The 25,349-nt window shown below is 35.3% G+C and overlaps 16 protein-coding genes across 16 annotated transcripts; 8 read left to right on the top strand and 8 right to left on the bottom strand.

The window, feature by feature from the left end:
* Positions 1–95: 95 nt before the first annotated feature.
* On the bottom strand, positions 96–635 carry MTR2 (Mtr2p; the record flags this gene model as incomplete). Its single annotated transcript, XM_003958457.1, has 1 exon — positions 96–635. The coding sequence occupies one exon, from the start codon at positions 633–635 to the stop codon at positions 96–98; it is 540 nt and encodes a 179-aa protein (XP_003958506.1).
* Positions 636–1,396: 761 nt separating this feature from the next.
* ASH1 (DNA-binding transcription repressor ASH1) lies at positions 1,397–3,013 on the top strand (the record flags this gene model as incomplete). The annotated part of the gene is made up of 1 exon (XM_003958456.1): positions 1,397–3,013. One exon carries the CDS (start codon positions 1,397–1,399, stop codon positions 3,011–3,013), a length of 1,617 nt encoding a protein of 538 aa, XP_003958505.1.
* Positions 3,014–3,330: 317 nt separating this feature from the next.
* On the top strand, positions 3,331–4,725 carry SPE1 (ornithine decarboxylase SPE1; the record flags this gene model as incomplete). The annotated part of the gene is made up of 1 exon (XM_003958455.1): positions 3,331–4,725. The coding sequence occupies one exon, from the start codon at positions 3,331–3,333 to the stop codon at positions 4,723–4,725; it is 1,395 nt and encodes a 464-aa protein (XP_003958504.1).
* A 285-nt stretch (positions 4,726–5,010) lies between these two features.
* Positions 5,011–5,856, top strand: LOT5 (Lot5p; the record flags this gene model as incomplete). Its single annotated transcript, XM_003958454.1, has 1 exon — positions 5,011–5,856. One exon carries the CDS (start codon positions 5,011–5,013, stop codon positions 5,854–5,856), a length of 846 nt encoding a protein of 281 aa, XP_003958503.1.
* Positions 5,857–6,371: 515 nt separating this feature from the next.
* Positions 6,372–7,661, top strand: PRS1 (ribose phosphate diphosphokinase subunit PRS1; the record flags this gene model as incomplete). Its single annotated transcript, XM_003958453.1, has 1 exon — positions 6,372–7,661. The coding sequence occupies one exon, from the start codon at positions 6,372–6,374 to the stop codon at positions 7,659–7,661; it is 1,290 nt and encodes a 429-aa protein (XP_003958502.1).
* Positions 7,662–7,976: 315 nt separating this feature from the next.
* On the bottom strand, positions 7,977–11,339 carry VAM6 (Vam6p; the record flags this gene model as incomplete). Its single annotated transcript, XM_003958452.1, has 1 exon — positions 7,977–11,339. One exon carries the CDS (start codon positions 11,337–11,339, stop codon positions 7,977–7,979), a length of 3,363 nt encoding a protein of 1,120 aa, XP_003958501.1.
* A 320-nt stretch (positions 11,340–11,659) lies between these two features.
* On the bottom strand, positions 11,660–12,616 carry RXT3 (Rxt3p; the record flags this gene model as incomplete). The annotated part of the gene is made up of 1 exon (XM_003958451.1): positions 11,660–12,616. The coding sequence occupies one exon, from the start codon at positions 12,614–12,616 to the stop codon at positions 11,660–11,662; it is 957 nt and encodes a 318-aa protein (XP_003958500.1).
* Positions 12,617–13,319: 703 nt separating this feature from the next.
* RPL31A (60S ribosomal protein eL31) lies at positions 13,320–13,940 on the top strand (the record flags this gene model as incomplete). The annotated part of the gene is made up of 2 exons (XM_003958450.1): positions 13,320–13,376; positions 13,656–13,940. 2 exons carry the CDS (start codon positions 13,320–13,322, stop codon positions 13,938–13,940), a joined length of 342 nt encoding a protein of 113 aa, XP_003958499.1.
* Positions 13,941–14,794: 854 nt separating this feature from the next.
* BRE1 (E3 ubiquitin-protein ligase BRE1) lies at positions 14,795–16,825 on the bottom strand (the record flags this gene model as incomplete). Its single annotated transcript, XM_003958449.1, has 1 exon — positions 14,795–16,825. The coding sequence occupies one exon, from the start codon at positions 16,823–16,825 to the stop codon at positions 14,795–14,797; it is 2,031 nt and encodes a 676-aa protein (XP_003958498.1).
* A 1,007-nt stretch (positions 16,826–17,832) lies between these two features.
* Positions 17,833–19,866, top strand: AHK1 (Ahk1p; the record flags this gene model as incomplete). Its single annotated transcript, XM_003958448.1, has 1 exon — positions 17,833–19,866. One exon carries the CDS (start codon positions 17,833–17,835, stop codon positions 19,864–19,866), a length of 2,034 nt encoding a protein of 677 aa, XP_003958497.1.
* Positions 19,867–19,920: 54 nt separating this feature from the next.
* YET3 (Yet3p) lies at positions 19,921–20,442 on the bottom strand (the record flags this gene model as incomplete). The annotated part of the gene is made up of 1 exon (XM_003958447.1): positions 19,921–20,442. The coding sequence occupies one exon, from the start codon at positions 20,440–20,442 to the stop codon at positions 19,921–19,923; it is 522 nt and encodes a 173-aa protein (XP_003958496.1).
* A 96-nt stretch (positions 20,443–20,538) lies between these two features.
* On the bottom strand, positions 20,539–21,060 carry KAFR0G03280 (uncharacterized protein; the record flags this gene model as incomplete). The annotated part of the gene is made up of 1 exon (XM_003958446.1): positions 20,539–21,060. The coding sequence occupies one exon, from the start codon at positions 21,058–21,060 to the stop codon at positions 20,539–20,541; it is 522 nt and encodes a 173-aa protein (XP_003958495.1).
* A 164-nt stretch (positions 21,061–21,224) lies between these two features.
* On the bottom strand, positions 21,225–21,413 carry COX9 (cytochrome c oxidase subunit VIIa; the record flags this gene model as incomplete). The annotated part of the gene is made up of 1 exon (XM_003958445.1): positions 21,225–21,413. The coding sequence occupies one exon, from the start codon at positions 21,411–21,413 to the stop codon at positions 21,225–21,227; it is 189 nt and encodes a 62-aa protein (XP_003958494.1).
* An 840-nt stretch (positions 21,414–22,253) lies between these two features.
* Positions 22,254–23,519, top strand: IDP1 (isocitrate dehydrogenase (NADP(+)) IDP1; the record flags this gene model as incomplete). The annotated part of the gene is made up of 1 exon (XM_003958444.1): positions 22,254–23,519. One exon carries the CDS (start codon positions 22,254–22,256, stop codon positions 23,517–23,519), a length of 1,266 nt encoding a protein of 421 aa, XP_003958493.1.
* A 75-nt stretch (positions 23,520–23,594) lies between these two features.
* Positions 23,595–24,404, bottom strand: PEX19 (Pex19p; the record flags this gene model as incomplete). The annotated part of the gene is made up of 1 exon (XM_003958443.1): positions 23,595–24,404. The coding sequence occupies one exon, from the start codon at positions 24,402–24,404 to the stop codon at positions 23,595–23,597; it is 810 nt and encodes a 269-aa protein (XP_003958492.1).
* Positions 24,405–24,856: 452 nt separating this feature from the next.
* Positions 24,857–25,330, top strand: UBC9 (E2 SUMO-conjugating protein UBC9; the record flags this gene model as incomplete). Its single annotated transcript, XM_003958442.1, has 1 exon — positions 24,857–25,330. One exon carries the CDS (start codon positions 24,857–24,859, stop codon positions 25,328–25,330), a length of 474 nt encoding a protein of 157 aa, XP_003958491.1.
* Positions 25,331–25,349: the final 19 nt, after the last annotated feature.

Here is a 25,349-nt window from a genome sequence, read left to right as displayed (position 1 = left end):
AATCCGCATAAAAAGGGTTGAAATGAAATGACGATGATTGTATAGAAGAGGGTACTTACTTACGTGTGCAGAAATTAAAAAAAAATCTATATAGTCTAATTTATCTTGATTAACGTATCTTCTGGTTTGTATACCATATTATAATTGAAACAACCGATGACCCCATTGAAATCATTTCTATAGATTCTATCGTCAATGATTAATTGTAAAGATATGCCAAAATATGGTCCCCAGAGATTCCTTCTATTCGATTGATTGTTACTAGTGGTCATAGTAGTATTGTCTCTTATGATAGAATCCTGCCCCGCTTTATCTCTACCACTTTCATCGAACCTTACTTTTGCATTAACGTTGCATATGAGCGTCCCCGAACCAGGAATCACGTGGTAATCTATCGAAGTCAGACTGTGTTGAGTGGTGACAACCTGTTGTTGCCACATTGTGAGAAACACCATAGGATCGTTGAAAGGTTGGCTATTGAATATGATCTTCGATGCGCCACCCGGTTTGAAGAGACTTAAGAAATCATTTAACTTGTTTATGTCTGTATTATCTAGATGCGCTAGGATTTTCTGTACAAAAGTTTCTGTTATATGTGGCTGTTGTGTGGTGCTTGCTGCATTACCTGTGTTCATTATGCTGTATTCGTTTTCCTACCTATCGGTTCTTCCTTTCATGGCTTCACATCACCCTCTCTTAGCCATTTACTACTTAAAATTTTTATGGTAACTTGGAAAAATAAAACATCGTTAAAAACGTTAAAAGCCGGGTACTAAAGTACGTTCTGTCCGAAAATCTTCCGGTGCCACACCGACCAACATATTTATTTTTCTTGGCGCCAGCCATTTCTATCCCCTGTTTAGGAAACAATTACTGTTTTCTGTCATCTTTTCCCGAAGGAACGCATTTTTCTTCCTCTTTCGGAAAAGTAAGTGATTTTATTTTACTCCTTCGGGACATGTCCTAAATGGAACACCGACATGTCCCAAAATGGTCATTCTAGAATTTAATTGGGATGGCAAGCTACAATAAACTTGATTCCAATTTGGAAGGAAGACCATCGAGTTCAGCATTACTGACTCCTCTATTTTTAGTACCTGATCTATGATTACCACTAACGGAATGAAAAGCAAGCAAAAGTATTGCCGATCAGTTTTTAACCCAGCAATGTCATTTTCCTTTCTTCTTACACAGACTTGATCCCCTCTTTGACGTATATATATATATATATATATATATCTATTCTGGTTAATTAATCTACTAGCGAAAAAATGTCCTTTAGGTGAGTCTCACTCTTCTTTTATTTTGCTACCATCCATCACCACCATACTAGCATATCCCAAACCTTTCTCTTTTTATTTATTCTTCCTCAATTATTAATATTCAATAAGATTTCATGTCAACTTCAATCAAAAGCACTTATCGTTACAGATCCTCATCTGCCGGACCAGGAATTCATAAAAGTACTTCCTTCTTCGATAATCTATTACTGTTGCCTCCTAGAATTCCAAATAAACTTACAAAAAAGACACACAACAATGGCAGCAAATCTCAAAGATCTTATAAATTTTTATCGTCATCTGTCAACGTGTCACCTGTACTACCACCCATTAACGTTCTCAACACTACCACCAATAAGTCGTTAACAGCACCAGCATCACCACACCATTTCAAATATAGTACCCAAAATTATGAAACAATTATCACGCCAAGCACATCTCCAGAATTTTCGAAAGCCCAATTGGCCTTTTACAAAGAAACAGGCAGTTCGGACTCTGAACAAGCTTCGTTAAGTTTGTTAAATTTAGGTAATGTACGTGATACAAATCTCAATTCTGTCAATCTTCTGACACAGTTGAATAAGAAAACAGAGGCTGCAAACATAGAATTGCCCTCTTTAAAACATTTGAAACTGTTGCCGGATCCCAAGATACAAGAAAGTTCATCTGTGTATCCCGATACTTCAGTAAAGACCAAACATTGGAAAAATAATTTAGTGGACTATTGTAGAAATGAGAATTATGAACAATTTAAGAAAATTGACTACGAAAATTTATCTGGCACGTTATTATCACTTCAAAAAGAATTTATCATTCCCTCAGTGTTAAAACCAATGAATCAATTTGAAAAATTCTTCGATGATAATGGTACTGTATCGTCATTCCCATACTTATTTGAAAATGAGATTACTCCAGTGACTCCGCCAATGTCTCCCAGGCGTAGTAGTGTAAATAAGTCGCCACAGTGCAAATCGACAACTACGCAATTATTCACACCTTTCGTCAGTGAGAAATTGGTTAATACGGTCAAAGAACAGATAATGAATACTCCAAGCACCCCAGGTCATAAGAAGACAAACAGTTTCAAAGCTTTACAATTGAAAAAATTGTTGAGTAATAGAGATGTGTTGTCAAAGACATCGAAAAAAGTCACAAAGAAAAACACCTACTCTTGGAACAAATTATCATCCACGTTGTCTTCACCAACATTTATTGGTACGAACAGACACGTAATAATGAAAATTAGCAACACCAATATCGATGTTCCTAAGTTATCTTCTTCTCCTGCATTATCTCCTACAGCCTCGCCTAACGCATCCCCCAGGACGACGACAGGAACCAGGAGAAGCAAGACGCCACCAAGGTATCACAAGTTCCCCATTATCGAGTCTCCACCTCAGAGTCCAGTTCGTCACTACAAGAAAAAAACTTCCAATGGCACATCCACTACTACCAGTACGAGAGAATGCGTTTCATGTCATACGTCAGATTCCCCCTGCTGGAGGCCATCTTGGTCACCAAGAAAGCAAGACCAATTGTGCAATTCTTGTGGTCTCAGGTACAAGAAAACAAGAACCAGATGTTTGAACGACACTTGCAGAAAGATTCCAACGAAGAGCGAATTGAATATAATGAAATCCAACGGCCTCGAAGTAATGGCCATCGACGGCATCACTCAAACCGGCTTCCGTTGTCTCTTCTGCAACCACATCACTGAAACCAGACGCAACTAATCCACTCTACCCAATCATATAAGCGTACATAGAATTATATATTAAGCGCTCTTTATATGCTCACTAACAGTAATCCTCTCAATGGGAATCTCGATGCCCCTCTTGTTTTTTTCAGCGTCGCTGATCAATTTGGCGATGAGACCCGCAATGAGCTGAGAGAGGAAAAAAAATTTTCTTTCGAACGATGTTATTAACTTCTCATGAGCAAATTCCTCGAAAGAAAGCTGTATATAAAGCCCCTGTCGAGGTGAATATTGGTAGTCGAGCGTTTTCAATTGAAGTGTCTATCTAGTATAGAGAAGAAAATAGAGCGAACGATGTCTCTTTTAGCTGTTGAAAGGAATAATCCCCTCGGAACATCGAATAATTCGACAAGTACTTTGGTCGATGCTTACAATGAGATCAGCATTAGAAGTGAAAAAAATGATGAGGCATTATCTCAATATATGCTGTCTTTGAAAAATGACCCAAGAATCTCCGAAGTTGCCATTGAACCATCACACGATGCCATTTCCAAAGCGTTGGAAGATCATGTCACAAGGGTTAATGACGACACATGTGAACCTGGAGAAGAAAATTCTTTTTTTATCTGCGATATGAATGAGTTACGCAACTTGTACAATAACTGGAAATCTGAGTTACCAAGAATTCAACCATTTTACGCTGTTAAATGTAACAATGATATCAATATTTTGAGAAGATTGGCATCATTCGGTGTTAATTTCGATTGTGCTTCAAAAGTGGAAATCGAAACTATCTTGAGTATGGGTGTTTCTCCAGAAAGAATCGTCTATGCTAACCCGTGCAAAGTTTCCTCCTATATCAGATTTGCTCAGTCTAGAGGTGTCAACAAAATGACTTTCGACAATGTAGAAGAATTGTGCAAAATTAAAAAATTCCATCCAGATGCCGAAGTCATACTAAGAATCACCACCGATGATTCCACTGCTCAATGTCGGTTGTCAACCAAGTATGGTGCAGACCTTGAATCTGTTAGAACTTTAATTGCCAAATGTAAAGAATTACAATTAAACTTAGTCGGTGTCAGTTTCCACGTTGGTTCAGGAGCTTCTGATTTCAGTTCACTATACAAAGCCGTAAGAGATTCCAGATTCGTTTTCGACGTTGCAGTCAACGAATTTGATTTCCCAAGATTCAAGATTTTAGATGTCGGTGGTGGATTCCAATTAGAATCCTTTAGAGAATCTTCAGCTGTCTTAAATATGGCATTGGAAGAATTTTTCCCAGAAGAGGCTTTTAAGGATTTAAAAGTCATCGCAGAACCAGGTAGATACTTCGTAGCCACCACATTCACTCTAGCTGCCCACGTCATTGCCAAGCGGAAAATTAACGAAAATGAATCTATGATTTACATCAATGACGGTGTATATGGTAACATGAACTGCATTCTATTTGATCACCAAGAACCAATACCACGGACCCTATACCATGACAATCAATTCCATTATTTCGATTTCGATTCTACTTCATCAGTACCTACCAAATCCCATCCATTTAAAGTTTCCATCTGGGGTCCAACATGTGATGGTTTAGACTGTATCGCTAAAGAATACTATATGAAACACGATTTGATAGTGGGCGATTGGTTCTACTTCCCAGGTCTTGGAGCCTACACATCCTCAGCAGCCACTCCATTCAATGGCTTTGATCAAAATGTCAGCACTATATACATAAACGAATCCTCTATATGACTTGGGTAAAACCCTCATTGTACTGCAATCAAGGCAACAAGATTGAGCGAAAGAAAGAAAAATATTCCTTACAAATATACCAATGTCATCCGTAAACATTCCACAAATATATGTACTTTCCAAACGTATATACCTCTATCAATATAGTTAAACTTATTTTTTGATTTACATATTAAATTATGCGAAGAAGAAATTTATGCTCTAAAAATTTAGATTAAGATTATCCACTCATCTGCTGGTAAGTTTGGCCTGAAAGAGCACTCATAGAGCAATATCCATGAGACTATGAAGACCCCAAGAGCTACATGTGATATTGCAACGATCAAGCCCACTGTGGAGAACGTTATAGCGTATGTTGAGTACAAAAAGACACAGCCTCGACTTATCTCAGGCTTACAAGGTAACGAACACGATGTACTTCTTCTCGGTGGGGGTAGAGACCTTATTTTGAGCCTATTGACAGGAAATGAATCCCAAAAATTAGAAAATGTGGAACTTTTCATACTGAATACAAACGTAATATTGTGGTTTAATATATTAGGGCACGGTTTACAAATTCCCTATTCAAGCATACTATACCATGGTTCGAGGTCACTGACGAACGAGAATGAAGGCCATAGACTAGAAGTACTTTTAACGTTAGAAGTAGATCCAACATTGTCCCAATTTTTCCCCCATGAAAACTTCGAAGCAAACACAAATGTCATGAAGAGTGTCGAAATAACTTTACGCCCAAAATATTCCATGTACGATAGACATTATAACAGCGAAATTGAAAATTTGTTCACTTTCATGAATTTTGGAACAAACAGAGGTGATGAGCTGGTCAAAAATTGTAATAATGCCCTAGCAATGGCCATGGAACTGCATAGTAACGACGATGACGAAGAAGATGAGGACGAAAACGAGGATATGCAAGGCATAGACGATGATAATGCTGTGTTTACCGGTTTAAGTGAGATTTTGAAGAACCAGAATGCAACTTTCCAAAATATAGGTTCAGCTGACGATTTGGATGGTGATTCTTTCATGAATCAGCTCATCACCAGAGATGAAACAGACGCAGGCATGTCATTAGAATTTTACACAAACCAGAACATCACTGGCCAAAAGCATTTCAGAAACACATAAGTACAACTAATGCATAAGAAGATCCTTTCACCATTCATAGCTGGCTAATATAAAGAACGTACATAACAGTATATCTAGTTTAGATTCTCCGCCCTATTCCTTTACAAGACTCTGTCTAGCTGCCAAATCTGGCAGGCCACACTGTCCAGGCCTCCAGGAATGTCTCACCATTCACCATTAAGAGAAGCTCAGCAAGCTCATCGCCTGGATTAGAGCCCTAAGCTCTAATTCATCCGTCGGAGATGAGCGAGTATGAAAATTTTTTTTTTTCATTAAATTGAAAAACTAAATACTAAATTTAATAGATGAGCATTGATAGATTTATAGTTATTAGGAGTTTTATATCTTATTTCTTGTCTTGTTTTTTACTTTGGATGATATTGATATATCCTAGCAGTCTGGTCTAAACGTTCATCCCTCTTTTGGGCACAGTCTTCATTTGATCTCTTTATATTAGAAGAGTATTATTCCCTTTTTCATCGATACAATTTTTTAAAGCATCTAATCATTTATTCATGCGTAAGTGCAAGGTTTTTGTAGGTAATTCTCATCCAGAATTAGGTAACCAAGTTTGTGAAAGATTAGGTATTGAGCCAGCTCCATGCACTTTGAAGAAATTCGCTAATGGTGAAACTTCTGTTCAAATCGGCGTATCCGTTCGTGACGAGGATGTGTACGTCATTCAATCTGGTTCTCCAACTATTAATGACCATATCATGGAACTTCTGATTTTGGTCTCTGCATGCAGAGGGGGTTCAGCAAGAAAAATTACGGCCGTCATTCCTCAATTTCCATACTCAAAGCAATGTAAAATGAAAAAACACAGAGGTGCTATCACCGCAAGAATGTTAGCTAATTTGTTAATTATGGCAGGTGCTGACCATGTGGTCTCTATGGACTTACATGCCTCTCAAATGCAAGGCTTCTTCACTAAACCAGTCGATAACTTGTATGGTGGTCCAAGTTTAGCCAAATGGATCAGAGAAAATATCCCAGATTACAAAGATGCCGTTGTTGTCTCTAAAAATGCTGGTGGCACTAAGAGAGTTACCGCTTTGGCCGACTCCTTACAGATCAACTTCGCAATGATTCATACAGATCGTCGTCGTTCTAAGGATCTTTATTCTCAAAATAGAGACCTAAAACAATTAAAACAAAGAAAACAATCTATGCTAAGAAAAAATAGACCAATTATTAGACAAGGTGACAATCCAAATGAACAAGAAAATATCATTCTAACCAATGGTATTCAAACTGCCAGAATTCGTAATGGTCATGTTATCGGTGACGATGAAGAAGACGTTACATCAGACGAAGTAGCTATGGAGTCTGACGATGGCGAAACTTCGTCTCTATTGACCAATGATGCCTATGCTCTAGGTGGTACATATGATGCTGGCGATTCTGAAGATGAAGAGGGCAACGATGATGTTCCAAAGGAAAAATTGATTACTCTGGTTGGTAATGTTCATGACCGTGCCGCGATTATCTTAGATGATATGATTGACAGACCAGGCTCTTTTGTCTCTGCTGCTGAACATTTAGTCCAAAATTGTGGTGCTAAAAGAGTATACGTCCTTGCTACACACGGTATCTTCACTGGTGATTGTTTAGAAGAATTAGAAAAATCTGAATACATTCACCAGATTGTTGTCACTAATACTTACCCAATATCTGCTGAGCGTTTAAACAACTCCAAAAAGTTGATTACAATTGATGTCTCTCCTATCTTCGCCGAATGTATTCGTCGTGATCACTATGGGGAAAGTATATCTGTTTTATTTGACTCTTTAGCTTCTCTCTGATTGCAACTTTTCAAGTTGTTATCTAAGACAAAAATACTCCATAATCATTATGTCATCTAATTTTCTTATAGCTTTATACTCTTCTATTCTTTTTATTTCTAAATTTGACTATATAAAACGTTACACCTACTTCAATTTATAAATTCTGTACATTATCTCAACCAAACATGCTTTTATTGCCTCTCCTATAGTTTTGCATGCTTATTGGAATTTCTCAAAGCAAGACATCAGATGAGTAGGAAAAAATAAAAATTGGGAAAAAAGAATGAGGACCTAAGATATCAGAATCGTGAAATATTAGTGCCTTTTTGAGCATTATATACGCTTTGTTGGAAGAAAATTAAGATGGTCTTGAGGTAAAACCGAGGCTTTCGACGAATATTTGATACTATGTACACCTTTGAGCCGGCTACAACATTTCCTAACAATTTGAAGAAAGTTCGGAAACTTCTCTTGGATACTTTTTTTACGTTGAATATTAGCTTCTAATCTTGATTGTAACACTCTTCCGCAGTTGTAATGTACCACACATTTTTTATCGTTAGGCATATCAAACCAAAATATACTATCAACAGTAAATGACGAAAATGTCTTATTGCAGACAGGACATGTATACATCTCTGTCAAATTCACGTTGGTAGACAAAAAATCGTTCAGTTCTTTAGACTTATTCACCAATTCAACTTGTAAAACGTTTTTTACTATGCGTAAGTCATTTTTTTTAATAGAATTAAACTTAACAATTTCTATGAGGATATCGCCTAGATCATCCATCGAGATCGTTTTCGGAAGTATCTTCAAAACTGCAGTGGCATCAAGCTTTCTAGAGTGATCTTTCAAAAATCGCTTTATCAACTCAGTGGCTGATTTAGTTTGATTTTCCGCTTCCCCGTCAGAATTTTGCCCATATTCTTCAATTAACTTTTGATACCAATACATCAATACACGAATGCCTTCTTTTTCCTCAATATGATAGAGCTTTTCGCAATAAGAGGATGCATTGCTATAACTAGACAATTCGACGTATAGTATATTCAATGCCTTCTCATGCTCTCCCAATCTATTGAGTGGATATGTTCTGAGTAAATTTAGGAAACTTCTTTGGTCATCACTCAAATCTGTCTTATCAAGCATTTCTTCCAGCAAAACTAGTACGTTTTGAGGATCATAAAATATAGTCGTTTCGAGCATTGATTTGAGCTTCGCTCTAATTCTTGTATTATTTATCTCTTGCAAATATCTTCTTATAAGAATTGTATGCAAATGGGCGGAATCTGATATTCCAGTGCTAAAGATGAATTCTAAATACTTCATCGAAAGCGCCTGATTATAAATATTGATGAAGTCATAAATCTTCAGGTAATAGGTTTTTTGCTTTAGTGGAGAATCCCTAAATAGTATAGAGGCGAGTATGTCTTCGTGTTCGTCAGTAGTAGCTTTGAAATTCTCTAATAGCCAGCTTGTGTATTTGAAAATTATATCCAAAAAGTCACTTGGTACTTTTGTCAAGTAGGCAATCACTAATATCTTGATTTTTCCTTTTATTTCATCTCTTGTAGCTCCTGTTTCTGCCTCGTTGAAAAATTCTGAAGTTAGAAATTCAAGTGCTTCCGTATGTCTGCCTCTTTGGAAGTAGAAATCAATCAGCTCCTCAAAGAGGTGATGTTCTCGTAAATCCCTTGCAACAATCTTCTCATTGCACATATTAGAGACTCTTACGAAAGGACCCAACATTGTTGGTAAATACTGTAGGTATGCTTCAAATAACACTGTATCTAGTAATTCGAGCATGGTTTCAATTGTTGGTGATTTATGATCATTTAGTAAGAAAAAGTCAAAATGTTCCTGAATGCTTCTATCTTGATATTTCCAAGTGATACCTTTTTCTTTATTAATCATCAAATTTTTCATGTGCCTTCGCATTTCTACCAGATAAGGTATACACCATTCTGTAAAAACTTTTGCTGGGATCTCATATGTTGTACTTTTAGTTTTATTGTCATTCTGAACCTCATTATCTTGAAATAAGCATTGATGATCTTCCCCCGTTATATCGCTAACTAGACGTGATAGTCGAAATGGGAATGTTTTCAATATTATTAGCTCAGGTGGGGCCCAAAATTCAATAAATGAAGTAAAAATATCTCTAATAATGAGATTCTGTATGTTTGTTATTTCTATACTGTATCGTGTCAGATCATCTAGTAAGCTTTTCATTTGTTCGAAAATTTCCAGGCACCACATAACTGTTAGATCCCTCAATTTCATGGCCGCTATATTCAATGATTCTTGCGGATTACTAGAATTGCACAAGATAATGCTATTTGAGGAGTTCAAAAAGAATTTATAAAATAGGACTTTTCTCCAGAGATCTTCAAATTCTGTATTTAATTGACTACAGAGAGAAAAGACTTCTGAATTGCTGTCATTCTGCGAATCATTTACCCCTTGTATAGCACTTCTAACATCATCATCAACCTGGTACTCATATAATTGAATCTGGTCGTCATCAGTCCATACCAAAAAAACAGTGTCATTTGCAAGTTTAACCGATTTGATACCTTCGGATATATTCTGATCAAGGAAGGTAAACCCGCTGTTACAATCCACAAACTTGATATCTTCGTAGTTGTTCAACATTAAAATATTAGTTTCGATATATTGTACATCTGAAAACATTGAGTAGTGTTTAAAAAATTCAGAATGATCATGTACTATCATTTTATAAGAGGGCGTGGATGGCGAATCAGAACCATCTCCATGCAGAATCTCTAATTGAAATAAATTTTGTGTTATTTGGTCTAACACTACCGGTGATTTACCGTAATCAGTATGGAACGCATATCTTATCCCAGCTATATTATTAACTTGTTTCTTCCGGGTAGTCACTTCATCTTTTCTTCTCCAGAGATTAGAAAAGCTTGATTTGGCAGATATTTTACTAGATTTCGAAATTGTGGAATGATTATCATTACTAATTTTGCCCTTATTGTAAAGCTCCGGCTTTGCCTTCTTTTGTTTGCTTGGGCGGATCTTGAGCGTTTGGCCCTGTAGTTCATTTAACAATGATACCAAATCATTAGGATATTTCAACTTCACGAAGTTTTTATCGAGTTTAGCGAATTTTGGTTGAGGACCAAGTTGCCAGAAATAGATTCCAATATTTGTGGTTATTAATAATCCCATTTTATCGAAATCAACGGATTTCATGATTTCGTTATTACTATGAAGATGAGTTTCTAACACGGTTTTATAAGTTCTATTGTGCCAAATAAGTACTCTTATCTTAGAATATTCTTTAGTCTGATAAATTAGATAAGTTGTTTTATCATGCTGGGACTCTAAGAGCCAACATTTTAATATAGTTCTCTTGTCTGTTATTCTGTCGTAAAGATGAAAATTTGTACCATTCAGAAGCGCAATAACATTATCATATTGCACAAACACCGTTGACAATTCTTCAGAGTAAAACAAATCTCGTACTGCGCTGTTATTGGTGTTGATATCCTGTAATAATTTTGGATATGTTTGAAAAAGTTTTAATCTCTTATCTTCTTTAGAATACACCTCAATGTTACCATTTGTTTTGACTAACACTAATCTTCGAGACTGATCAATAGGCAAAATGGATGCTATTCCTGGGGAATTGATTGTATCTAGTAATCTTGCTCTTAACATCGATCTAAGGGTACTTTTTCGATACAAACAAAAAAAGCACGCAGAAAGATAAGCTTAATTCAGCCAATATGGGAATCAGATCACAGCCTCTACTAGCTATTGATGTAGTCGACACTTGATGATCCGTCACCTTGCCTTGTTTTGTCGATTGCTTTTGTTTGGACAGTTTTGAAGTAATTTAGCATTCCGAAAAACACTTTCCAAAGGTTTGATAATTGAGATTGTATTAAACAAAATTTTATTATTAATAATAGTACAGTATTCATGTATATATATATGTGCGTGTGTATATATATATCTCTCTGGTATATGATATGATATCAACGCCAACGATTTATGTCCATGTCTTGGGTCTGACCAGGGTGCAGGATAGTTTCTTTATCAGTAGTGTTAGCATCCTGGATATTTTTAGCGTCAATTTTGTACAGTCCAATACTTAGACCGTCGTGAAGAGTGGGTCCTATCCAGTCCCTTGATTTTACACCATGTCTAGTTGTCCCTACGTAAGTTTGAAGGCAGTCCAAAAGAATCACAGTGACATCGAGATCGAACTTCTTGTTCAGTTTGAATAAATCTGAATCGACCCCCGTAACATTATCAAAATTGTCTAGATTTGCTGGTGTTCTTTGCAATGAATCACTTGTGTCACTATCAAAAAATCCCACATGTTTTAGCATTAGTAGCACATCAGAGTCATCCGTATAAATGTCTGTTCCCCATACTTCACTATTTTGCAACCTTAAATTGTTTCCACTCATGAAATTCAAAATATCCACATATTTGACCCTTATGGTAAGTAGCTTATTTATCCTATCCCTTCCAAATGAAGGCAAGAGTGGTTGTGATATTATTCTGCTATTGAAGTAGCTGTAAGGGAACGGTACGCTGATAACGTTGGAGCTTTCGCCACACAGTTGGACTTGTTTTAGTGGGTCATAGACGATGTCTCCTATACATTCTGGTTTACTCTTGTATTTGTCATGGGTATACTTCAAAATCGACGTAGAGTCAACGTTCAGTTCTTCTAGAGGTTCAGTTTCCTTATTGCCATTATCATCCTTATCATCCTCCATTCCGGCCTTAGAATTCTTAGCTGAATTCAGTATAGTCTCCTGGAGTTTATAGATTTCAGACTGTGTCTGTCTATATGTGTCATTAGCGTCTGCACTACCAGAACTATCTGGTACACGATTAGTATCGTTTGAGTCAGATCTAGGGGAGGCATTAGTATTAGCTACAATGTTCTCCACACTTTCTTGCACGGCAGGGGACGTCATTAGTACTGCCGATTCCGCCAATATCGATGGTTTTCCTAACCTATTCATTCTGATAATGTCAAATAGTGCCTAGCTGTACGTGTAATCTTTTGGCTCATTCCAAAGATTCCAACCATCAACTGAAGCCCTCCCATCCCATCAGAGAAACTCAAGAAAACCCGAAGAGCGACAACTTTTCGTTTGACTGTTTTTGGTCTTTTTTTCCATCCGAACACTTTTAGCATCCCGACACCCAGAATTAAATTTGCTGTTTTTTTTTGGATTTCTAGTTGAAAAATTCAGATTCCACTTTGTGCGTCGGTCGTATCAATGGTCCCCGGCTGGTGAGAATCTACCGAGTTTCTTCACGAATCCCAACCAGAGGAATCCGCGCTGCCAATTACTATTCTCTCACTATCACACTGCCTGCCCTGCCTGTGACGCCAGCCTTTTGCACCGCTCCTGGAGGATACAGTAAGGGAAATGGCCCTGCCTAGCTCTGCCCAGCTCTCGCTAAGCTCTCACCAGAAACAGTTTCATTCCACCCAGCCAATTCTCTCGGGTCCGCCGAATGAACGTCGTTGGGATGGGAGGGACTCTTGTGTGGTTTGGCTTCCTGCAAGTTTCATTGTTGGTAGTATTGGTTAAAAATATTCAAATTTAAATTGCAAGTCAAGTGTCTGTAATAGAATAGATATAGCATTAGATACAGAAGAACTAGAAAATGGCCGGTTTAAAAGACGTTGTTACTCGTGAATACACCATCAACTTACACAAGAGAGTATGTTAAGAATTAATTTGATAAAAGAAAATGGAAAAAGGAATCCGTTAATGTGATTTTGATTACTATGATTAGATAACCGTTATGCGAAACAATATACGTATAATGAAGATTATTGATTGCATAAGTAGTGGTATAATGTGTGTGGAGAATTCAATTATTAATATGGGCTAGTGATACATTCCAGGTGCTCGAGGAAGATTCCTTTTCTGTTAGAGAATAACTAATTTAATAAAATTGCATTTTACTAACATATTTTAATATTACTTTTAAAATCAGTTACACGGTGTTAGTTTCAAGAAGAGAGCTCCAAAGGCTGTCAAGGAAATCAAGAAGTTCGCCAAATTACACATGGGTACTGAAGATGTCCGTTTAGCTCCAGAATTAAACCAAGCTATCTGGAAGAGAGGTATCAAGGGTGTTGAATACAGAATGAGATTAAGAATCTCCAGAAAGAGAAATGAAGAAGAAGACGCCAAGAACCCATTATTTTCTTACGTTGAACCAGTCTTCGTTGCTTCTGCCAAGGGTTTACAAACCGTTGTCGTCGAAGATGAAGCTTAAGTTATCTTAAATTAGAAAACACTATTACTAATTTATTTTGTATCTAATAAATAAGCAGTTATATATCAGTAAGAAAATTTAACAAAGTTTCATTTAATGTTGTCCTTTAACGCATTTGGGTAACAATCCATAAAATATATTAGTGGTCCCCCCTCGTGATTTTAAATGAAATATAATTCGACTCTCATTTACGATACGATACATAAGATACAGTGCGTGGTTCAAGAATAAGAAGTAGATAAAATAAAAATCAGTGTAACTATGACAAAAAGGAACTGACCACTCATCACATTAAAAGACAAATTATCTAAATGTAAATTGAAGCATAGAAATCTGATACCAAAACGATATCAAATCACGATGCTCAATGAACGATAATATCTTAAAAAATCGCCTAGCAGGCAATTTCTGTTCTCAATAGATCAGCAAAAAATATAAAGTTATCATCATTATAATTTTATTTTATCTTAATATCGACAAATTCGCATTACCATATCAAGTATTTGTGACCTCACAAATGCAGTGCTCCATATAAGGGAACCATGTATTGATAGGCAAAACACTATTCAGCTTGAGCCCATTGTAACATCGAGCGTTCTTCAAGAGTTTAACAAGTTTGACTATTTTATATACTGAAAAAAAGTTGACAAAAAAAATTGAAAAAAACTAGATGCGTCAAAACAGATATAATTAACCCGGAAACAAAAAATAAGTTAAACACTTAGGGTTTTAGGCATCATCTGCAATGACGACTGTTATTAGTTGATCATGAAATAATAATTACAATTTTTATCTATATTTGTATATTTATATATACTTGATGACAGTGATACTAGAAATACAGACCCCGTGTATCACAAATGTATTGAAAAGAGATCGTTAGAACTAAATGGATTATTACAAGTTGGGCACTTTCTCATCCTTGCAGCCAGTCTCTCTTTACAGCAATCCTCACAAAAGATGTGACCACAAGTCTTGATAGCCATGTTTTTCCAATTTTTGGAACATAATGAACAATATACCAGTTGACGGAAATTTTCCAATTCTTGATGATCATCATCGTTCAAGGGAAGGTTATTTGCCTTCTTTTTAGATAGTAGGACATCTTGTAAATGATCACATTTTTCAGTTAAGCTTTTAAGCCGTGATTCGTTGGATTTGATTGTAATGGAAAGGTCATTATTAAGTGTCTTTAATTTGTTAAGATCATTAACCAATTTCAAATTCTCGGAACTTAATGTCGTCCTTGTCTTATTTATCTTATTAATTTGAGAATTCAATTCGATTAATTTTAGGGATTCAGATTTATTGGAATCAATTAATCTTTTTTCGTTATTTTGAGATAATGCCAATTGCTTTTGTAAGTTTTCAATTTTACTTAATAACAATTTTTCATTATCTTTTAGATTTAAAATAAGTTCATTTGATTTGGCCAATGTCTTTGCATAGTTCTTATTTTCAATTAAGATTGAATCTTTTGATCTCATAGCTGCAAAATATTTTTGGTCTGCTTTCGTCTTTTCAATGGTCAATTTGGATATTACTGATTCATAATTTATTAATTCAGCATATTTTTTGTTATTTAATTGAGTCAATTCTTTTATACCTTTTTCCATCTCATAAATTTCCCTCAATAGTGCATCTTGATTTGGTTCAACGGAGGTTTGAGATCTTGATTGAATCTTTTCTAGTTGCTCATTTGAAATGTCAATTAATCTTTTAAGATCCTCCAAGATTATTGATTGTTTGGTTTCCGATTCCAGTACAGCAATTTTGCTTAGAAGTTCGTCTCTTGCAGTTCTAATTCTAACTAAATCTTTCTCCAAAACGTAATTTTGCTTTTTCAAATTCTCGAAATTTTTATTGAATTCCTCCGTTAATCTGTTGTTAAAGATTTCTCTTTCAGATGATAAAGTTTGAAATTTGATTAAGAATGAATCATTGACTTCTTTTAATTCATGATTTTCCTTCGTTACTAGGCTCAATTTTTCTAAGAGAACAGGGTCTTTTTCATTAGAATTATGATTATTTAAATTCTCATTAGATAATTGTGTTTCTAATGAAATAATCTTTTCCTCATTCATTTTTTTGAATTTTTCCATTTCATCCACCATTAATTTTAAGTTATTAATTTGATCTTGTAAATCTTTTGTTTTTAATTCATATCCCATAATTACGTCGTCATTTTGGCTTGAATCCTCTTCGACTTCATTAACGCCATTTGATTTTTCCACTGTATCGATTTGCTCCTCTGTTTTAACAGGTTCCTGTGTATCGCTAGTAGTCTCTTCTTTAGCATCTTGTTCCGTTTCCAGATCCTTCTTGAACACTCTCTTTATTGTCTGAGAGTCTTCTCGATCATATTTCTTGACCAAATTTTGATAATATGACTTTATTGAATTTAACTCATCTATTAATTTTTCATTTTGCTTCAGTAAATGAAGCTTATCCTTTTGTAGAGATTTTAGATTGCTACTAAAGTTATTGAAACTATTGTTTTCCGCATTGACATTGCCGCTATTAGATGAATATTTCGTAAAGATGGAAAGTAATTTATCAGTCAACTCGACCACTTTATCCTCATCACTATTCAGAACCTCATCAATAATCTTCATATCATCATCATTATCTTTGACTACAATTTCTAAAGATTTTGCTAATGTCAGTACTAGGCTTAATAAGTTGGAAAATTTTGAAGATATTTCAAGAAATTTCTTATTTGTAATTTCGTACTGTTCATTAATGACGTTTAAATTATTTCTCTTATCGTTGAGTAACCTGAAAAGGGCCTCCTTCTGGAAAGAAATCACGTCTCTTTGTGTGAGTGGTTCATTTGGGTCACTTAAGTTCAACTTAAGCTTCTTAGTTGGCGGTTCAACAGACATTTATTATTATTCGAAGGTAAGAAAGCACACGTATACGAGGAAACCGAATACTCTATAAGTCCACTAACGATATCAAAATACTATCTGTCTAGATTAGTTCAACCGTGTCGCCAGCAAAATAAGTTGTAATAAGTTGTCTCTTCTTTATAATAGATGTTCTTCTACTGTTAAATACTCTTCTTGTACTCTTTCTTGTATCTACGCAATCTTAAAAATGCATTTTTCTGCCAAAAAGAAAAAAAATCCACGAAAAAAAAATGGCGAGCGTGTCGAGTGATTTATGATCATGTGATATTCACGTGCATCATTTAGCCAACAATGATGTTGATAGATTAACAGGATGTACTAGAAGCTGCATTAGGCGTAGCATCAGTTGACATATTGCCCGTTTGTGCTTCTTCTCTTTTTTTTTTCCTCGAGGATCATGCTCGTTAGAGGGACTATTGCAGTTTACTTCTGCTTTCCACCGGCTGTTTCCCAACCCAACAACAGCAATGGAATCTATTGAGCTAGTAGATGTCCAGATATGGCCATCGATGCCGCCGACGGCTTGTAAAAGTTGTTCTCAATACTTGTAATTGACACAAATGCCGGCCCCGGGTAACACCCTTCGAGACCAATTTTCATTACATAACAATAGGATCGGTTTTTTACGAAGTTTGTTCATTTTTGCCAAGACTTTTTTTAAGGCTATTAGTTTCATCGGCCCATCATCATTCTTGGTGGACATTTGCTAATTTCCATTTGTTTATAGTTGATTTGGATCCTCTTCCCATGCTATCATTATAACTAGAATTCCATCCTTCTGTTATTTCTTTAATTTCTATAGAAGAGTATCTCCTCCACACATGGAATCGTTCAGGGCATTTGCTAAAAATAGCCTGGGGTTGCTTAATGCCAACTTTGCTTCTGATCCCGTGGAAATAATAGCTAGTCCCAATACTGAACCAGAATTTGATCTTAACCGAGAGGCAAAGTTATACCACTCATTAAATGAATTCACTACCATGATAAATGACAGAAATCTTGTGATTAATGGTAACGACCGAATCTCACGTTTCATTAAAACTCATTTATTATCATTTTTACGATCTAATCATTACACACCGTCGTCTCATTCCGATGTCGTCAACGTATTAAGCCATTGGTGGATCACTTTGCTAAATTTTCTTAACAACGATATTGGTCCAACAAAGGAACAACGTTTTGCATCCAATTCTGCATGTGGCCCTAACCTAATTGTCATTATTCTCGAATGCATAAGCAGGATTATGACCATCTTGATCAATGATAGCCATTCGTTTGATAAAACCATTTATGAAAAATATTCCAATAACCTTTTAATGACACTTCATTTCATAACAAATAAATTAATACTAAACTCTAAAAAAATGAAAAGAGACAAATCAAATTATCAGCATTATAGTAAATATAATTTGATTATAAGATCCTTTTTGGGAAAATTAAATGCATATTCATTTATCTATTTGTCCACAGATTTAAAATTTGATATTCAACTATTGATTTCATTAGCATCACAAAGAATCAACTTTAGTGTGGAAGAAAATATTGAAACATCATTGCCGTGGAAGACTCACCATTTCCAAGTTACAAAATTTTCCAATAGAACTCCCAAGATAGTTGAAACTAAAGATAATAAATTTTTCAAGATCATCATATCGTATTTAAAAAATGAATCAATTTATCAGTCTTTCTATTTTCACTACCTTTATTTAGCATTAACACTAACTGAAAGATCAGGCTCAAGCGTCTATGACTTCCCAGCATTGAAATTTCTAACAACTTTAACAATGATTCAGTCATTGAAATGTGATATTCCTAAGATACAAAAATTCTTGAAAAGTTCAAGCTCATTAAATAATTCAAACTCTTATAATGATAAGATGCCAGATATTGAAAACCAAAATATTCTAACACCAGACAAATATGACAGTTTTTTACTTAAAGCCAGTCAAACTATAAAACTTTGGCAAATATTGAACAAATTAACTCAATTGTTCCCGCAAAATATAACTCCACTTTTAATGATTCATGACAATCTACAGTTAAACTACTTTCAGAGAAAAATAGTAGCTTATGATTTCAAGATTGCAAATTTTGTTTATGATAAGCTTCTCAGGACTATGTTACAAAATGGGATACATTTTATAAATTGGGATAGATGGACTTTGGGCCACATTAATTTGATCAAGACATTGAATATCAACTGTCAATTGATATCTTTAATTTCAATATTTAATATTTGGGAAGAAATCAACGTAGAGAACCGCTACAAAATAGTTGAATTCTTCCTAAATGATTCAATATGGTATCAACTAACGTTAGATGTATCGAATAATTTAATTACAATAATATTTATCAAATTGGTTGTATTTAAGATACGTCAAATAATGCATAACGAAAATTTGAAAATGAGGCTTCTGGAGAAGCTGCTTCTATTTGAGCTTTTGAAAATTGATAAAAGTGAGTTCAACAATTCTCCAATGGATTCTGTTTTATTTTTTAATGGTAATAGAAAGTTTATCTTTGGTAAACTACATGGAGGTAAAGATACATCGAAGAATATAGTGGATATCCAGAATGTATTCGGACCTCTCGACATTGAGGAGTCAGTTGATGAGAATGGCATGATTCCTGCAGTAGAGCAGATGATTACAGGTGTACGAGAGAAGGATAAATTTGGTTTTAAAGTCATGTTTCTACCATTGAGAGTCAATAATATTCAACATTGGAATGACGTCTGGAAAAGAAAGAAACCTACCTCAGATAGGGTATTGCCTAGTATACCTAACGATGAAGGGCTACTAAAATTGAATCTCTCAATATTTGGTGACTTGTCAAGATATAAAGATATTGTTCACAGGGAAAAACAGACGAATGCAAGAGAAATGAGCAATATCGTGACATTTATCAAGATTTTTAACTTAACGATAAGGGAATATGATGAGATCAATAATTTAAACTTGAATGAAGAAAAGGAAGATCCGATTATATATATAGATTTTGAAATATTTAAGTAAATAAAACGGAAGTATTTAAAGACGATGAAAAGGACGTGTGGTCAAGAAAAATATTCACAATTCATTTGATAAAGAGGCTGCTTTTTCCTTCAAGCGTTTAATTTCTTTATCCTTCAATTCCATTTCTTTCAATAATTCGTCCTTTGTCAATTTTACGTTAATTTGTTTCTTTGGTTCATCACTTCTGTAAATTTCCTTTAATCTTAACAATTCGTGAACCAACCCAAAAGTTCTCATTACGACAAAAGTTAAGAATAATGTTATACCAGTTAAATATAAGTTACGTTGTTGTAGAAATTTTCGAGATAAAATTTCGATCTTTTCACTATTTGGATTCAATTCGCTGTTCAATTCTAAATTGATGTTGTAGACCTTGTTTATAGCATCTACAAAGAGTAAAGCAATGAAGCCCAGTATACATTTGATGGATATTTGTATTGTGGAGTTCTGGAACGGCTTAATTAATACCAATGTAATAGGCTTACGATACTTAGTTGGTATTGGTAGTGCCAAAATTGCAAATAGAACAACTTCAAATACTAAGATAGCAAAAATCAAACTGTAATATAAACTCATTGGTGGTTTGTAGACTAGACTTGTGTTATTTTATGTAACTGTCTGTACTACGTGTGTCACTTAATAATAGGTTTAATCCTCATATATAGTAGAGTTTCACCCTTTCATAATTTTTGACATAAAGTGAGTGTCCGGGTAATTGCACATGATCAGGTGACCACAAATCATGAGCAACGAGTCACGATTAAATTTAAATCTAATTGAAGTGGGTAATTTATTCGACGGTATTGGCAGATTTGCCAAGTTTGATAGATTATTCTTGGTTAGGAATTGTTTAATAATCTGTTTTCCATCGAGGTTTCCATTTTGAAGCAACGAATATCTGGAATTTTTAGCTGATTTATCGAAACAATTGAAATCAAAATTGTTTATATCAGTCGGGGATCTTCTATAGAATGACATATTTTGCTGCAATATTTGCAGATTCATTAAAGTAGAGGACAGTCTAATCAAACCATCGAACTTGTCTTGTACATGGGCGGGATACAAATACGGCGTGAGTCTATGGCAATTGACATCTTTTGAATCAATCTGTAAAACTGCCAACAGGCGTTGAATCTTCAGGGCATTTGACTTCCTATGTCTATTCAACAATGCAGGACTAAGCCACGTGCGCATTAGTATATATCGTTCCTACACGATGAGATCGATTGTTATTAAGTTGTGCTGTTGGTTGTTTTTTTGTCCTTTTCACCTTCGATTACTATTTACACAGAACAAAATACATAAATATACCAGATATTAATATATAGAGAGAGAAAAATCGACTTCCAAAACTGAGTCTATTCTTGTTCTTGCTGTTCCTTCAAGGTAGCTAGTTGAGAGTAATAGTCTTCACGTTTGTTTATTATCCTTTTGTGGAACCCCCACCACCAGTATGATGCAAGAGCCCCTCCCAGACTGAAACCAATTACGATATCTGTAATAATTCTCTTCTTTAATGTGCCTGTTATCGGAGCAATAATCGCCATCTTGAACAGAACACCCGAGTCTAATGAATCTACGCTAACTTTGATATTATATATTTGATTACTTGAAAAGATTCTCCCGCTTCTCTTCTTTGTTTTATATAAATCGATATTGGCGGAGGATTCTCTTCTGTTATTATCTCTGCGGTATGTTCTCCGTTAAACCAATTAAATCTCAATTATGCTTTACAGAGTATAAAATTCTATTTTTATATCACGTGACGTGGTTGGACAGATCTACTCAATTTAATCGACATTCAAATTGCTAAAGAGTTCAGCAACTATTCGTTAAGTCATCATTTCATCCAGATTATATTTGATAAATTTACTACGAGGTTTGTAGTTTTGTTTCGTTGACAGAGGTTGTTGAACTTCTATGTACCAATTAAGATATAAGACAAAGAAAACATAATTTTTTTAGGTAAAAGTAAAATTGCAAGATCCTTTTAGCTCAACAGTACTGACAGGCAATCTTGTATAAAACTATTCTTGGCATATTCATTTATGCGCACCCCCATGCGTGTATATGCTCACATATATATATATATAAATAAAGATACTATAAACAACAAGTAATGCAATCAGTACGTCACACATCAACACTTTTTTTAAACCCATTGGAACTTTGGGCATCCCACACTCGACTGATATCAATACATAATCTAATCTTATCTAAGCTTATTGTTTTGGTCATTAAGATGCTTTGTTTTGTATCCGGCCGGGAACGCCGACATTTCGGACTGTCGTAGGGACGGTTTACATATATAATGGATAGAGAAGCCCCAGGGTATTAGTTGACATTGAGACAAAGAAGTTGTCCTCCACCACTATAACCGCTTCAATATGATGCTTTCAAGAAGATGTTTCTCCACTACAAGGTTACTGTCAAAGATAAAAGTCAAATCTCCCGTCGTGGAAATGGACGGTGATGAGATGACTAGAATCATTTGGGATAAAATTAAATCAAAATTGGTTTTACCTTACTTGGACTTAGATTTAAAATACTACGATCTATCAATCACAAATCGTGATGCTACCAATGATCAAGTTACCGTGGATGCAGCAAACGCTACTAAGAAATACGGTGTCGGTATCAAATGTGCTACTATAACTCCAGATGAGGCAAGGGTTAAAGAATTTAATTTGAAGAAAATGTGGAAATCTCCAAATGGTACGATAAGAAACATATTGGGTGGTACAGTCTTTAGAGAACCGATCGTTATACCAAGAATACCAAGATTGGTTGGTGGTTGGGAAAAACCAATCATCATTGGTAGACACGCTCACGGTGATCAATACAAAGCTACCGATCTTGTCATCCCAGGACCAGGAAAGTTACAACTTGTTTATACTCCGGATGGCGGTTCTCCAGCAAAGACCCTAGACGTGTTTAATTATAATGGTGGGGGTGTAGGCATGGCAATGTACAATACTGACGAATCTATCGAAGGATTTGCACATTCTTCATTCCAAGTGGCCTTAAACAAGAAATTAAATCTATTTTTGGCTACTAAGAATACAATATTGAAAAAATATGATGGTAGATTCAAAGATATTTTCCAACAAATTTACAATGGTCAATATAAAGCAAAATTCGAACAATTAGGTATCACATACGAACACAGATTAATAGATGATATGGTGGCACAAATGATAAAATCTAAGGGTGGATTTATCATGGCTTTGAAAAATTATGACGGTGATGTTCAATCCGATATTGTAGCACAAGGGTTTGGTTCACTCGGTCTAATGACCTCGATACTTGTCAGTCCAGACGGCAAGACTTTTGAAAGTGAAGCCGCCCATGGCACAGTAACCAGACATTTCAGAAGACATCAAATGGGAGAAGAGACTTCAACCAATTCAATTGCTTCCATCTTTGCTTGGTCAAGAGGGTTGGCCAAGAGAGGTGAACTTGACGGTACAAAGGATGTCATCGCTTTTGCCAATAAATTAGAAGCCGCCACCCTAGACAGCGTGCAAGAAGATGGTATCATGACTAAGGATTTAGCTTTAGCATCTGGTAAGAATAATAGATCTGATTATGTTAACACAGATGAATTTATTGATGCTGTAGAAGCAAGATTAAAGAGAGAAATGAAGCTGTAATGTAATTATATATATAAATAATTTGGGGCCGCGAAGAAATAAAGGTCAAAACAGAACTTTTTTTTATCTATTTCGCTATTGTTGCTTACATGTATCCTCTAATTCTTTATCCAAATCAGGTAAGCCTTCTTTATCATTACCGTTACTTCCCAGAATTTTTGTTAACTCATCTATACCATCAGAATTGGTTCCAGAATTATTGAATCCCTTACTTACTGGAGAGTCACCCAATTGTTCTAGGTTATCCAAAAGTTCCGTTATTTGATCTCTATACGTTTCATTATTGTAATCATCTATTTCATAAATATGCACTAGTTGTTCGACTAAATCAAACTGTTTCTTGTAAACGGGCATTGAGTCCTTATATTCATCCTTACCTTCATTTCTTTCAAACCATTCAATAAAATCGGTTTGCATCTCCTTCATAGGTTGATATAATACCTCTTTAGAAGACATTTGATTCAATATAGTTAAGATGGCACTATCCATATTTTCGTCATCACCCAAATTTCCGTCCAGCATTTGGCTGAACAGATTAGACAACATATCATCCGAATTTGACTCTTCATTATTTAAACTTGCATCAATCTTACCACCATTTTTCTTCAATCTATCCAACGTGCTCGAGATCACGTTGTTGAAGCCAGGCTCGTTTATATGGTCTGATTTTGCTTCACCACCTAAGTAATGTAACAAACTCTGAAGATTCTTGACCGTCTCCCCACTGTCTCCTTTTGTGGTATCTTGACTCATTAAATTATTGAAACTGTTTTCTAGATTCTTAACCGCATCATCACCATTCGTATTAGGCTCCTGATCAAATTGTGATGGGTCTTCATTCAATAAATCATCTAAATCATCGTACTCTTCTTCTTCCTTAGACATATCTATAAATATTATTATGTCACTGTTATCACGATACCTAACTTTCTACCTGCCGGTAATACTGAGCAATACAAGGTTGTACCTTTCAGAACCCATCTTGAAACTGCTTCAGAAACGAAATGCAAGTAACTAAAAAAAAAAAAAAAAAAAAGATAGCGCCGTTAGATTACCCGGGAAACAGAGGAAATTTCCTAAAATGACCTTCATGTCCACTTGAAGTAATTAATACCTAAAATGGAAACTGAACTTATCTGTCCGGTCGAAACAGGGTAAAAGTCGGTCAAAAATACAAATTTTTTTGTTGTCTCAAAAAAATTGAGATTTAATATTAGTAGTAGTCGGTAATGCATAACATCATTAAGGTAGAGATATAGTGTCAAAATAGGCAATTACTAAACAGAAAAAGATAAATCAAAACTACTTTTCACTCTACAATATAAATATTGACAATAATGAGCAGTCTTTGTTTACAACGTTTGCAAGAAGAAAGAAAGAAATGGAGGAAAGATCATCCGTTTGGTTTTTTTGCCAAGCCAACTAAGAAGCAAGATGGTTCATTAAATTTACAAAGATGGGAGGCAGGTATCCCCGGGAAGGAAGGTACGTTGTGGCATGAAGGTGTATATCCACTAACTATAGAATACCCAGATGAATACCCCTCAAAACCTCCAAAAGTAAAACTTCCAGCAGGGTTCTACCATCCAAACGTGTACCCTAGTGGAACAATCTGTCTAAGTATCTTGAACGAAGATCAGGATTGGAGGCCCGCTATCACCTTAAAACAAATCTGTCTAGGTATTCAGGACTTGTTAGACTCCCCTAACCCAAATTCTCCCGCACAAGAACCTGCTTGGAGAGCATTTTCCAAAAATAAAGCTGAATATGAAAAGAAAATTGCTTTACAGGCAAAACAATATTCAAAATAAGCATTTTCTTTTATCTTTT

Source organism: Kazachstania africana, chromosome 7 (genome assembly GCF_000304475.1).
Source record: "Kazachstania africana CBS 2517 chromosome 7, complete genome".
NCBI lineage: Eukaryota > Fungi > Ascomycota > Saccharomycetes > Saccharomycetales > Saccharomycetaceae > Kazachstania > Kazachstania africana.
Note: the sequence above shows the minus strand (reverse complement) of the source record. Positions and strands in the feature narration are given on the sequence as shown.